The following is a 13,792-nucleotide window of genomic DNA, read 5'->3' on the forward strand; positions in this document are numbered from 1 at the left end:
TAAATGCTCATACAGACAGTTTCATTTCTCACGCGTTTGCCTACTCGTCAAGATGGCGTCGAAAACCGTGACAAGGTCTAATAATGTCAAGGGTAAAGAGGTTCAGTCTCAAATCACCTGAAGTTTAAACTACGTAGCGGTGCTGAAAAGGTAGTAAGCCGTGTAAAATGATGGAAAAATAATTTAAGTTAATTTTTTGGACAGCTAGCTTCGTCAAATCTAAACATTCAAGTGGTCTCTCTAGATAAATATACTCAAATTCCTTTAAGATCCATGTAGCAAGCGATAACAGAATCAATCGATGCTTAAAGAACCTAAAGCGAGGAAAGATGGCAATGAAATTAGATTGCTCTTGTTTTTATGGAAAAATCACGCTGCCAAGGAAAAATACATCCCGTTAACGGCTCTTGGGCGGTAAATGAACTGGATATGAAAGGTTAACAGCTTTAACCTTTAAGTTTCATTATCGTTAAACGGTTAACTAGTTTCTCCTTTGTTCGTTTCCAATAATATTTCATAGCTTTCATAAAGCTCAAACTGTAAATTTATTTATTTTTAAGCGCGCATGATATTGTCAGTATTCAGTTTGTTAAGTGTGGCTTAAAAGCCACTTGTTCCCTAAAGGTGATGTTACACGAGACGATTCGCAACGACGATTTTTAGCGCAACACAGCCTTGCAACATTGTTTCGAAAGGTTACAGTAGGGCCATTTATGCGAGGAAAAATAAGACGCGAACTGGACCATTTATACAAGCATGTCTTATCTAAGTCTTCTGCATACTTAAACTTACTTTTAAAGTGTAATTTTATAATACGAAGATAGTTTAAAGGTAAAAGGGTCTACTTACACCAACAGATGTCACGCATTTTTCCAGGAGGTTTGTTATCGCCTTCTCCTTACATAATAACAAAAAATCTTTTTCCTCCGCGATGGACCAAGCCTGGTTTTTTTTCACCTTTAATAACGGCGTGCTCATTATATTTGAGCGAAGATAAAAATAAAGCAGAATAGGCAACGAAACGAAACGCGTTGTAATTTGTAAACATTTTTTCCCCGATAGTGGCCTGCCAGTCCAACGCGGGGCAAGTGATAATTTTCCCGCCAAAAATAAACGCATGCGTACCATGCGTTCGCGTCTTATGTAAGACGCGAAGGTCATTTATACAAAGTTTTTCTCGTCTTAGCTAAGACGCGTCTTATCTAAGAACAGGTGTTAAGGGCTGTTTTAAAATAAGACGCTTCTTAGCTAAGTCGCGTCTTATTTTAGACGAAATGTGCCGCTTATACGGAAAGTTCGCGTCTTATTTTTGCTAAATGGCCCAAATTGTTCCAGCATTGCAGTTCTCTGTTGCGCTAAAAATCGTCGCTGCGAATCGTCTCGTGTAACATCTCCTTCAGGTGGGATGAGCTGTAGCATATTTCTTCAAAGCTACGGATTTAATTTGCCTGTATCGTAGCGCGGAATTAAATAGGTAGTGTCACACAGAAAAGGACGGGATAAACAACATGCGACAAACACATCACCTAGCTGCTCCCTTAAATTTTTGCATCACCTGTTATTTGTAGTTTCATTTCTTCTCTTTACACAATTCGTCATGGTCTTGCTCGTTGCCATCAAAGAGTACGTTAGGGCAAGACAGAATGATCTCTTGGTTAGGGTTTCCCCGGTGCCGTACTTGTAACTAGCAGAGTAGCACTGATAACATAAATGGGCCCTCGGGACCAAGCAATTTGCTGAAGCAATAAATTTTCTTCCATCCAATACATATTGAACCTCTACCTTCTGCGCCTGATTTGGCGTTAATACCCCTTCTTCTCTGACTCCGACTAAGTTCAAAATTCTCATCTTACTGATGAAAGCAAATTTTAAAAGAGGAGTAACAAATCTATCAGTACCATGCTGGATTAAATTCGCGCTTTAAATACATTGACGTGAGCAAAAACAACGTTTTGGTGTATTTAGATATGCATCTAAAGTTGGCTAAATCTTTTTTTGTAACCTCGCAATCTCTTTTTCATGAAGTGGTATAATCATTAATAACTCGCGTACGGGTAATTGTTTTAAATGACTTGAAACAAAAAATACAGAAAACTTGGAAAAGTAAAATAATCTTATCTACGACTCAAATCTCAAGCCATCTTTTGGAGAGATTTAACATATACGACAATGTAGAGACGGAGGAAACAAAACCGCACAGTGACAGGTACAAAATCTTGAGATTTATTGAGCACGGTTACCCGAGCTTACCAGTAGGCGCCCCTGAACTAAATGGACCATTGTGTTTTTCCCTTTATTTTTCTTTTCCACACAAACGGTAAGCAACCTTGATTTATAATTTCCTCAGTATCCTAAATATTAAAAGTTTCTTTTTCAGACCACCACACAATGCAAAGAAAACATGTCCTTGAAAACAACAGCACGCTGTTACATGCTAAATCCACATGCGGCGATGACCGTTCAAAGTGCTCAATTATTCAATATTTTCCCAAGTAGAAAACCATTAAAGCATACTTATTTCTTTATCACTCCGTCATCGTTCAGTTAAGGCCTTAATAACTTATCAACCGGGATAGTAAATAGAGGATATTACATGGCCCAGCGGAGATACGAAATTTTCTCTTCGAGTGTTGAGAAATATTTTTCAACACGAGAAGAGAAATTTCGTATCCCCAAGTGGCCATCGTACGTTATGTTCTATTCATTATATAAAAACCAATGAATCGCGAAACCATTTCAGTTAACATTTTTTTTTGCTGGGAAAGGCGCGATTTAACATGTAGCCATTGCAATGGTGACCTCTTCACATGTGAAGATAGCATGTATTTTTCGCGGCTGACAAGCGTGAGAATGGGAATCTCGAATCTGTTGTTTAGAATCTTTTAGTGATTGGTTCCTTAGTTTCTCATCAAAGATTCAATATTCAAAACGTTTAACAAACCGAACAAAGGCTCATTTTGTTGAGATCGTTGACAAGTCCGAATATCAGAATCCAAGTCTCACAATAAAACTATGCCGAGAGACGGAAATTGTGGGGACTTAACTGAAGGTACGCAAGGCTTTCAGAGAATATCTATAGAATAATTTTCAGTTCCATAATCCGAAATAATATTCCTTCAATTCCAGTCGAAAGGAAAAAGTTGTCGCAGAAGTCGAAAGAGGGAGAAGGACAGGAAGCAAACCAAGATTAGTTAAAGAAACGTCAACAAAAGGTGAGCACTAGATTTACACTTTTTGCGAACTCTGTGTTGAAGAACTATATCAATATTCCAAATTTACTCGAATAAGCAAAGCGGAGGTTGCCCCTTTTTCTGGAGGACGGCACACAAAGATGAATACAATTTTGTTCGCTTTTCAAGGACTTTAAAGAAAAAATGACGAGTGTTGATCGATAAGAGAGAAGCAATATTTATTGTTTAAACTCCACAAAAGAGCGGTCCCGTCCGTTGAACATTCATGGAACTCACTTTTAAATTTGTTTAGACATTTGCAATCATTGCATTTTAAGTTTTTCTAACCGAGAAATGTAAATTAATTATTTGAAGTTCAAGTGCTACCCAAATGTTCACGAATGTTAATTTGTTTGGAAATTTGAAAGTAAATAAAATTGTTCTCACCAAAAATATGTTGCTTCCTTCTTTCAGATAAATAGCAGTCACGTGGAACATGCTAGGAAAAAAAGTAAGAATCTCGAAAGGCAATCACGGAGTTAGGAGAAAAGCTTCAAAAATAAGATAGAATATTAAATTTTTTTAATATCATTAACAAAATAGTGGCCGAAAAAATGTGCCCTTTACACTAATTCCCTAGGGTAAGAGGCAACATTGGAGGTACATCAATTGGAAACTACGTTTTCAATTCGTGAAAAGCAGACTACTGAATAAAGGCACGCATGATACAAGATGCATGTAGTCTCTTAAAATTTTTTTTACCAGCTACTATTATTTCGAAAGGAACTGAATTACACTTAATTTCAAAGGGCTCTAAATTCAGTCTCAAATAAGGGATAGAAAATGCTGAAGATGATCACAATACTTCACAAATGAATGAACAAAGAGGTTTCATTTGCAGTTTGAACCACTTAAAGCATAACAATCTGTACCACAGGAAAACGCTGCTCTGAGCTTTCATTCGAACTGGTCGCGCTTTAAAATTTTCATCCACGACTTAAACCTAACATTGATTAAGGTTATTCCTTGGCATTGCATTGCGCATCATTGCTGCGTATAATTTCACACGTAACACGCGCGTGTAAATTAAAACATGGTGACTTTTGCGTTAAAGCTGTAGATCCCCAAAGATAGTAAATCCGTCGCAGCGAAATATTGTACCATGTGCGTGTAAATGAAAACTGATCGGAAAGAGAGACACTTCTACCGGCCTCCGATGCGTTTTCTATCACTCATGCACTGGCGTTTCCTTAACAACCATTAACACAACTTACACAACTTGTTTGCGCAACTTGTTTATACAACTTGTTTGCGCGATAACAACTGTGGGTTCAGAAATTTTCAGTGTGCAGTCTCAACTTGACATGCGCATTCCACATAAAACGAAACCGGTTTTGGAAACCAGTAAATTCCGGCCACAAATGTGGTCGGTGGCTACATGAAAGAAGGCGTCTTCTTTTTACTCTTACCGTGTGAGACCTCTGCTAGTAGGGAAGTCGCGTCGCATCGCGTCGTAACAGACTTTCGTGTGCACAGTTGCGGAATCATAGTGGGGGCAAAGATCAGAATCTTTGTTGCTCGCATTCTGTAGCAGGGGATGAGCTTAAGCCAATGAAACATGCTCCGTTGTAATGGTTTTTTCCGTGTCTGCAGACATGGTGATTCGAAAAGAAACTGCTACACGTCAACGCTTTAAGTCACTGTTTCACTTCCTCCTGTTTGTGTCTCACCTGGTTCTGTAACTGTTACTAAGTCGTTGCGACATGTCCTGATTTGAACCCTTACTAAATTCGTCCCCCCCGCAAAAAAAAAATAAAAATAAAAAAAAGCAGTAACAACAATAACAACAAAAACAGTTTTATTACCCAACTCGACATAGCACTGACTTGCCAGTCTCGCGCGCAAGCTCAAAATGGTCAGTACGAATCGTCTGGATAAAACTTAACCCCTTAGTCTGGTCCTCCCAATCACCCTCTTCCCCATCCCCAACCCCCTCCCCTTCCCACGCCAAAAATACACACAAAGTACCCGGATTATATAATAACCAGGCTTAACATCTACTAAGAAAAGTACAAAACATTTATTTGCATGTATCGTTACTCAACCCATTTTCTTCACAGAAAAAACGCATAACGCAAATCAGATTACACTGATATGATACCAAAATACTTAAAGAGTAAAGAGTAAAGAGCGACGAAGAGAGGGTGAGAAGTTTGGCTGTGAGGTTCATAAATCATAAATTGCGCTTAGTAGTTTGGAAGGAGTCTTTAAAGTCCTTGTGAGCAGTTAAGAGTTTGTTTGTACTCTTGTACATGAATTATCTAGTTTCTTTTTAAGTTATAACAAAAATTGATTGACCAGGTAAATCTGGTGGCGAAGAGGTTTTTAAACAATCTCAGTTGTACTGATTTAAAAGACTAAACACTACAGAAAAGCATGCCAAGGAAACCAACGAGGCTTCGCATTCAACTTCTGTTTCAGGTATCTCGCATCTAGACGGTACTGCTTCCATTCAGAACCGGCTTACAATGTCTGTTAACAAAAGCTTAAGGCCCTTAACTTAGACAAACGCTGTTAATGAAGTTAACTTTTGTCAAAGAGTTTACACAATTTGTGCGCTTAAAAATCGTTTTATGCCTCTTTCGCACAAGCAAGTTTCACTGCATTATTAAAATCTGGGAAGCTGTCTACCTTCTCCACCACACCCCACACCCCAACGTTAACACTAGCCTGTTCCAGGCGTCTAGATTGTGGACACTGCGCAAAGAGATGTGTGCAGGAAAAAAAAAACAAAACAAAAACAAGCAGGGGAGAGTGGGGTAGTGGTGAGGGCGAATGAATCCTACTCTCTCCCTCTCTTCCTGCTTATTTTTTTACCACTCTCTAAATTCGCGTCGCACTCCACTATCTGAACGCCTGGAACAGTGAGTAGTAAGGTAAACTGTTAGGCTTTTTAAAAAGAGGGGTTAGCTGTGAGTGGGCAGTTCCTACTAAAAACTTAACTGACTACCTCAAGTTTATAATCTCTCACTGAGTGAAGAGTGTGGAAAACGATCTGAATCATGAATTTACACGTTAGTGACGAGCTAACTTAGGTGAAGGTAATATTGTTCGGCCAATACTAACTGCTGATGTCCTTCCTTCTAATACTACACCACCGTCGGGAGAATTACGTCTTGAGGGCACAGGGGAGGGCACGGGCGTTATTCGTGGAGGTGTTGCACTATTGGAAGACACAACAACCCCGGCCTTTTTCATTGCCACCAAAGTAGTTGCTCGGAAAGCCTCTGCGGTGTTACTCTCCGGGTGAAAGAGTATGACACGCAGCTTAGGAGCATACATGATACCCAGGACGGCGTACCCTGAACCAAGCACCGCCAGACAGAACAAAAAGTTACGCGTGGAGCCTACACTGTCGTAGAACGCTGGGAAGAAACTCAGCCAGAAAACACAGAAGGCGAACATAGCAAAACAAATGAACTTGGCCTCGTTGAAGTTTTCAGGGAGCTTTCTGGCTTTAAAAGCAAAGTACGTACACAATAACGCTATAACCAACACATATCCTAGAATAACAATGTTTAGAAGCTCGTTTGATGCTCCACAGCTTAATATTTGCCAGCCTTCTCTGGTGTTGTCTACTTTGATGACTACTTCAGGCGGATGGACTACGAACCAGATTGTTGTCAGAGTAACAGGTACTAACGTCATTACCGACGCAACGATGGCCTGCATCTTGTTGCTAATAAGATAACTGCCGCCGGCGGTCAGCCGTGATCTTGCTTTAAATATACGTAGGAGCCGATCAGTTTTGAGCAACATGATGGAAGTACAAAGGGTAAAGGGAATTCCGAAGAATAGCGGCAGTACAGTGCATCCCCCAACTGTAGGCTTTCCCATCATCAAGAACGGATGCACGAAAATAGCTACAATGCACGCCAAGTGTACAAACGAAAGTTCTCGATTGGACGCTTTCACAACTGCTGTGTCACGATATTTGTAGAAGACGGCCAGGACGCAGTTAGATATAATCAGTCCTAAAGCAGCAAGCAAAGTGGCGCTGACACCCTCTGCATTCCCCCATGCCAGGTAATCGGATTTTAATTTCACACAACTTGTTCGTTGAATGTTCGATGCATACCCCTCACTGCATTTTCTGCAAGGTTCTGGACCAGTCGTGGGTTTTACAGAACCTTTCTCGCACTTGACGCATTTCCAGCAGCATGCGACACTTCCCTTGACCTGGTAATATCCGGGAGTACAAGGGTCGGCACAAACAGACTTAGGTCTTCCTGACGTCCACCCATTCCATGTGATCACAGAATTATTATACACTAGAAGTTTTCCATCCTGGCCGTCCCAAATACCGATCTCTTTGAAATCCATCTCCTTGTCATTGATTTGTTGAAGGTTCTTTATCGCGTATGATCCAAAGCGGAGATCGCCATTGTTGTCGAACATGATTTGAGACCCAGACCTACCGTCGAACGACACATTCTTCAAAAACTGCACGATGTCGATAGGTTTTATGGAAGAGTCAAGAATATCAGGACATTTTTCACTCTTCAGGAGATTTTTTACATCTTTGCAATCAAAGATGTTTTTCACTGCATGAGCAACTGCGTACACTGCATCCATGACATTTGTGTACTTGTTGCGAGGCAATAAATCTGCGCTTGGTGGCTTAGACGATGTTTTCGGACATAGCAGGGTCACATTTGGTCGCTTAGTCGTGTAAACGTAAAATTTTTCTTCCAGAACTTGGAGATTGGATACCGGAGTAGAGTTGGAATAAGCTGCATCGTGAGTAACACAGCCAAACTTGTCGGTCCAATACTCCCACATCCAAGGATTGTAATCAGTGTTGTTTGGCTGAAGGCGACTTAAGTGCTCCTCGTAATCTTTATGCCGTTTCAACAGAGGAAGAACGCCGAGCATTCCCCCAACAACGTTCTCGTCAAGCGTTTTAAGCTGATATGCGTCCCCCCAGGTCTCGGTTCCGATCCAAGTTTTACCACCTAGCTTTTGGCGCGAAGCTTCATTTAAGAATCCTACCGCGTTTGGTCTTTCACACCACAAAATGATCACTTTGGCTTTCTGTTCGTTCTTTAACAATTCAATAATATGCCGAAGCTCCTGCTGCGAAAGCGAAGGATTAAAAATCTCTTCTAATGCTATGCAGATTTCCCGCTTTTTCAGCTCGGTTCGCAGAGAATCGACGCCAGCACGACCATACGCATTATCCGAGGCCACTATAGACACGTAGGTCCAACCGAAATGTTTCAACAAATCAGCTAAGGCTTGGGCTTGGTACGTATCCGACGGTATCGTTCTGAAAAACGAGGGATACACTGTCTTATCGCTAAGAAGAACACTCGTGGACGAGTAGCTGATCTGAGGGGTGTCGTCTACACCGAAGACATTCGCTACACTAATAGATATGGGTGACGAAGCCGCCCCGATGACCGCCGATATCTGAGTCCCCTTGACATTACATTTGCAATATACGCTTGAGCAACTTTTGTTATTGTTTGCGCTACTCATATTCCCCGCATCGAGTACAAGATCCAAGGCAGCTTGCAATGCTACAGGGACATCGTTGCACGAATCTCTAATGTCATAACCCAAGGTGAAATTAGGCGGTAATGGATTGTGGTTGCTGTTAATTTCTTGAATCGTAAACAACATGGCTTCAACCCAGTTCAGTCCGTACAGGTTTATATCGTGCGCTTGTTTCGTTGACCCTTCGGTGGGCTTGATGATATGTACTGGGAAAAACCCGCCAAGAATCAAATCAGCTTCCAGGCTTGAGACCCGTTCCCGATTAGCACAGTGTACCGAATGGTTTGTTTTAGTCGACTCGCCTTTGTTAGCAGTGGCCACCAGAATCCCAACCGCAAACATAAAGAGCGACATTGTGTGCCCGATAATCTGCCTTGACTCTTTTTGTTAGCACTGTAGGGTCGTTAATGTTCCAAAGCCTAATTCAGGATGAAGAAAATATCGTTTACGTGTGGTATGTGGCCATTGGTTCTTCGTTGTATATGTAAACCTCGCTTCAGGAAACAGATCAACAACATTTCACACCAGTCTAATTAAACATCGTTCCAAAGATATGCATGGAAAAAATTGGGGTGCCCGGTGGCAAGCATTTAAATCAATCAAAAAATACATCGTATTATTATGAATAATTACTTCCAGTGGCTCTCTGCACGATTTCTCTCACTACGCACATCTATTAAATTATCAGCACATAACATTTATCGGCTACAACAAGACTCAGGCAGTTACTTAAATATTTCAGATGTGCGAAATACAAATCAAAAGTTTCAATGTACTTTATGTTTGGCGAGTTTGTTTGATCTGACATCAAAAACAGGTGACAGATATTCATATGAACGTGATTAAACTTTTCCTTCACGATATCGAAGTCCTCGCCAAAAATGATCGTTATTGTTTGAGACAGGAATATAAAAAAAGTGTTTCTCTAAACGATTCAAAGCAATGAAACGGCATTTCAGACTTTCAATTAAGTAAGAAGAAACATTAACCTCAAGCGAACGATGTCATTCAAGGTAAATACAGCCCCACAAAAAATCAATCCGATTGAACAAGTGCATATGGAAAAGCTCTTTGCACCAATCAGACACAAGCAAATTGACGTTGTATGTTTTACAGCATGTAATTGCGCTGTCACGCGAAATGGAAATGGCATTATCGAATGGATAACTTATTCACTTTAAATTAGGCACGTTCTGTTAACCCGTCCAAAATTGAAAAACTACTTTAATTTCACTTGTTTCCAGTATATGGACTCAATGGGATGAATGGGCCTAAACTGTTTGTCGAGGCGTTCAATTATACGACAGCCAAAATTTTGAAAAGCAATTACAAAGTCAACGGCGAGCTGATGCTAGTGTTTATAATATGAGGTTGGCACAAAAGGACTAATCTCTATGCAAATCGAGGAACGATCTTATGGTTTTATTAATGATTTTGCTTATCTTGTATTTACTGTATAGTACACAACCACGTTATGTCTAAGCCAATATCCCACAATTTCCAGGAAACTCCGATTAAAACTGAATGAAAAAAATCAAATCACTCTCCGTGTTGGTTATGACATCTTACTCCACTTTGTAACAAACCCAAGTGCAAAAAAAATCCATTAATGATGCATTTGGTGAGGACAAATAAACGGGTTTAATGAATAGCTTAGGGGAAATGGGCAGTGTAAATTTGACTTCACCCAGAAGCGTCGCCAAAACGTGTCGCCTTCAACTCAAGTTGTCCCTCGAGAAGTTCCCATTTAAGTCGCCGTATGCTGTCCAAAGTCCAAAAACTACTGCAAAGCTGATCATAACAACGTATATTGCTTTTTCATAAATAAGGCCATGACTCTTGAACCTAATGGCCCAAGTCGCCGTGACGAATTATTGTAATCCATATCCTTTTTAGTTTTTCTTCTCTTTTTTGATGTACGTCATTTCCGCCTCTCCCTTTTAAACAATTTTTATTGCAACATTCTCCATCCATATAATATTGTAATTCCTATCATAAATTCAGTAACATCTGTAAACCTAAAGAAGGCTGGTATAGCCAGCCGAAATATTGTTATGAAAAAGCAATAAACGTTGTTTAATATGATCAGCTTTGCAGTAGTCTATGGAGTTCTTAATATTTTAGCCGATTAGATCTCTTTTCTAGAGATCCAACGTTGACAACCAGCAGGATCTTCGTCCACCGTTTTTGCAGTTAACTTCGTTTTAAATAATGGGTAAAATTGTTTTGAAACTTCAATTCAATTAGCTGGTTTTTTTAAATTTAACATTTTTTCGTTGCGTTTAACAAACAAGACGCTGCGCAAGACGATCGAGCGTATCACGTAGATTGTTAAAGAGTCTTGAAGGTTTTTTGATTCTTTATTCAAACCTTATTTAAATAAATCAATCAATCATTTTATTGTTTAACATTGACGAATCGCTTTGTCCATGCATTAAATTTATTTCAAGTAGTTAGCCAAGCCTTGTACGTTGTCAAGTAAATGATGTATAGGACTGCCCATTTTTTTACCATGCATTTCGGTTTATTGCTATAAAGGGTTTTTCGTATATAGGAGTGCACGAATACTGTCGGACTGCGATCCAGTCCTGGACGACAGAATTACTTCCGAGATAACAAAAGCTATATTTGCATTTTTCTCAAACTAATGAGCGTCTTTTCTTTGAAAGTACTTCCCATCCGAGTAAAATGGCGTCGACAGTAACAGTTTCAGTTTTCAAATAGTGAAAACCTTTTTTATTAAACTTAACGTACTAAATAAACAGCATATTGGTTTTGGTATTATGTTGAACTTTAAACTGTTAAAGCCGGTGGTGTAACGGTTGTTTAGCTCAATACAGTTTGTTAATAATGCCAATTACGGATCCGTATTCGCTATGAAACTTGAGAAATTATTTGGAAATGGCAAAATCACAACTTTGTGTCAAACAAATATGTATCTCAAGCAGTATTTTACACGTTACAAATAACAAAAATGAACTAAAAACTAGGCTAACAAGTCTTCAAAAAGCACAATTGAATCCATTTCAATCTTCTTCAAGTTTGTTCATCTGTGACTCCTTTTGCATTCGCTGTGTTTTTACCTTAGTTTATCTTCTTTTAACATTTTGAGCGGCTGTTTTAATCTTTCAATCAGTTTGGAGGCGATTCGCACTGTTTGAATTTTGATAAATTTCGTGACACAGCTCCTTTAATGCAACAAACTTTACTTTGAAGCAGTTTGCTAAAGATTGGCAAATTTCTGTCGTTTGACTGTGGCGCTGTTGAGGGTGGAGGCCATGTGGCTATACGGTGTTACCGGGTGTGCTTTGAACAGGAGCTATTAAAAGGAACTCCGCGCCGTACGCGCGTGTAGCTTAGTGGGGGCGCTTAAGGAGGGCTATGAGCAGGGCGGATAAAGGTTGGGCGGTAAAACGAGCGCGTCCAAGCAAAAAGGTGTGATGCAGTGGACTGGGACTCTGCTTAGAAATGTCGCTTGTTTTCGACTTCGGTCAGGGCTTGCGAAACTTGCGATATGATGCGGTTTGTACATTAGAAACTGCCGCTGTCACTGAATTATGGCGGCTTGAATTGTTCTCTTGCACTTCTTCCTCGTTCCTTTGTGCTGGTACGCTGTCTCCGAGAGGCAAATGTTGCTTTTTTTTGCGGGAGGTTTAGTTGGAGTAGACAAACATCTCTTTCAAAGGGTTTCTTTTATTACTTCCATGACTCTACGACTGAATTATATTTTCGTTCTGCTACTCGCCAATGTTGATGTTATTCCAAAACAAAAACAACTAAGCACTGTCCAAAACACGAAGGAAAATCTCATCCATGTCATCCATCGCAAAACTAAAAGACAGCAGATCGTGTTTCATAACTAGATGACGTGTGTTTTATAAATGCGTGCAGCTCGTGCAAGGTGAAATTATAGCTAAATTATGCTAATTTCAATCACCATCATCCTTCTTTTTAATTTTGAAAAAAACATCTCAGACGTCTTTCTGTTTCTTCGAAACTTCAAAATTAGTTTCCCCTCAGTTTTTTCTGTTTTACCTTGCTTTGTTTTAGAGAGAAAAACAGAGAAAAAACCTTACAACTAACCTCAAAAAATTTTGTTTACATGCGGTTGCCGGATTTGCAACGCATTGCGCGAATCGCCGTGGCGCGTTGCACCCGAGAAGCAAAGTTTGAAGAAGTACAACGCCACTATATCAATATATATCAATCTAATTTTTTGTTATGTTATATAAGATTTATCTTCCTTTTACATATGTAAAAATTGAGGTTAAGAAGTGTTAAGCTTTTGCAAACGAAACGGCGAAAGACGATTAGGTGATATTTAGTGGAAGGAGGAGGTATTCAACACTTTCAAATTAAACTCAAATTTTGGCATTATACGACCAACAAGTTTCACTTACAGACGTACAGACACAAACATATGAAACTGTTTATTGATACTGTTATGAAACGAATTTATGTATTTAACATTGTAGCCTGAAATTACAGAAAGAAAATAGGATTTCCGGTTTACAAAAAGGAAAATTTCGCCGGCCTTGAAGCGCACCGGAAGCGCGGAAAGAGCGCTCGTGCCAGTGCTACTCCGCATCACACATTAAATGAAGAGCGGAGCGCTCGTTTCACCGCCCAACCTTTATCCGCCCTGGCTATGAGGCTTGAGCGCGACACGCGACAAGAAGGTAAAAGAGAAAAATAAGATTTAAGTAATGACCCTGGTAAAAAGGAGCGCAATTTATTTTGTTATGGTGCAATACGCTTTCCTCGCATAGTAATGTTTTCATTTTCACACAGAGAATGTGTAAAACTACAAAAGACAGTCGAAAAATGTATTTAAACTCCATTTTAAAGGGTTTTTGTTTGTGTAAAAAGATTTCAACCAATCATCAGAGTTGAAAACAATAGCCACACATAGGATTTCTGTATTACGTAGACTCAGAATAGATTTTGTTATAAGAAAGTTCGTTAGAAAACAAAGCATTTATATACATACTGCTTTGAGAAGTTTTCGTAAAATTTGATGTTCACACCACTTGAATCAGAAGTGTAGTAGAGACAATAGTAAA

The 13,792-nt window shown here is 39.6% G+C and overlaps 1 protein-coding gene across 1 annotated transcript; it reads right to left on the reverse strand.

Annotated features, from left to right (window-relative positions):
• Positions 1-5,228: 5,228 nt before the first annotated feature.
• LOC140933287 (extracellular calcium-sensing receptor-like) lies at positions 5,229-9,464 on the reverse strand. The gene has a single exon (XM_073382820.1). The coding sequence runs from the start codon at positions 9,081-9,083 to the stop codon at positions 6,246-6,248; it is 2,838 nt and encodes a 945-aa protein (XP_073238921.1). The 5' UTR covers positions 9,084-9,464; the 3' UTR covers positions 5,229-6,245.
• Between the last annotated feature and the right edge of the window lie 4,328 nt (positions 9,465-13,792).

Source organism: Porites lutea, chromosome 4 (genome assembly GCF_958299795.1).
Source record: "Porites lutea chromosome 4, jaPorLute2.1, whole genome shotgun sequence".
In the NCBI taxonomy this organism is placed as follows: Eukaryota; Metazoa; Cnidaria; class Anthozoa; order Scleractinia; family Poritidae; genus Porites; species Porites lutea.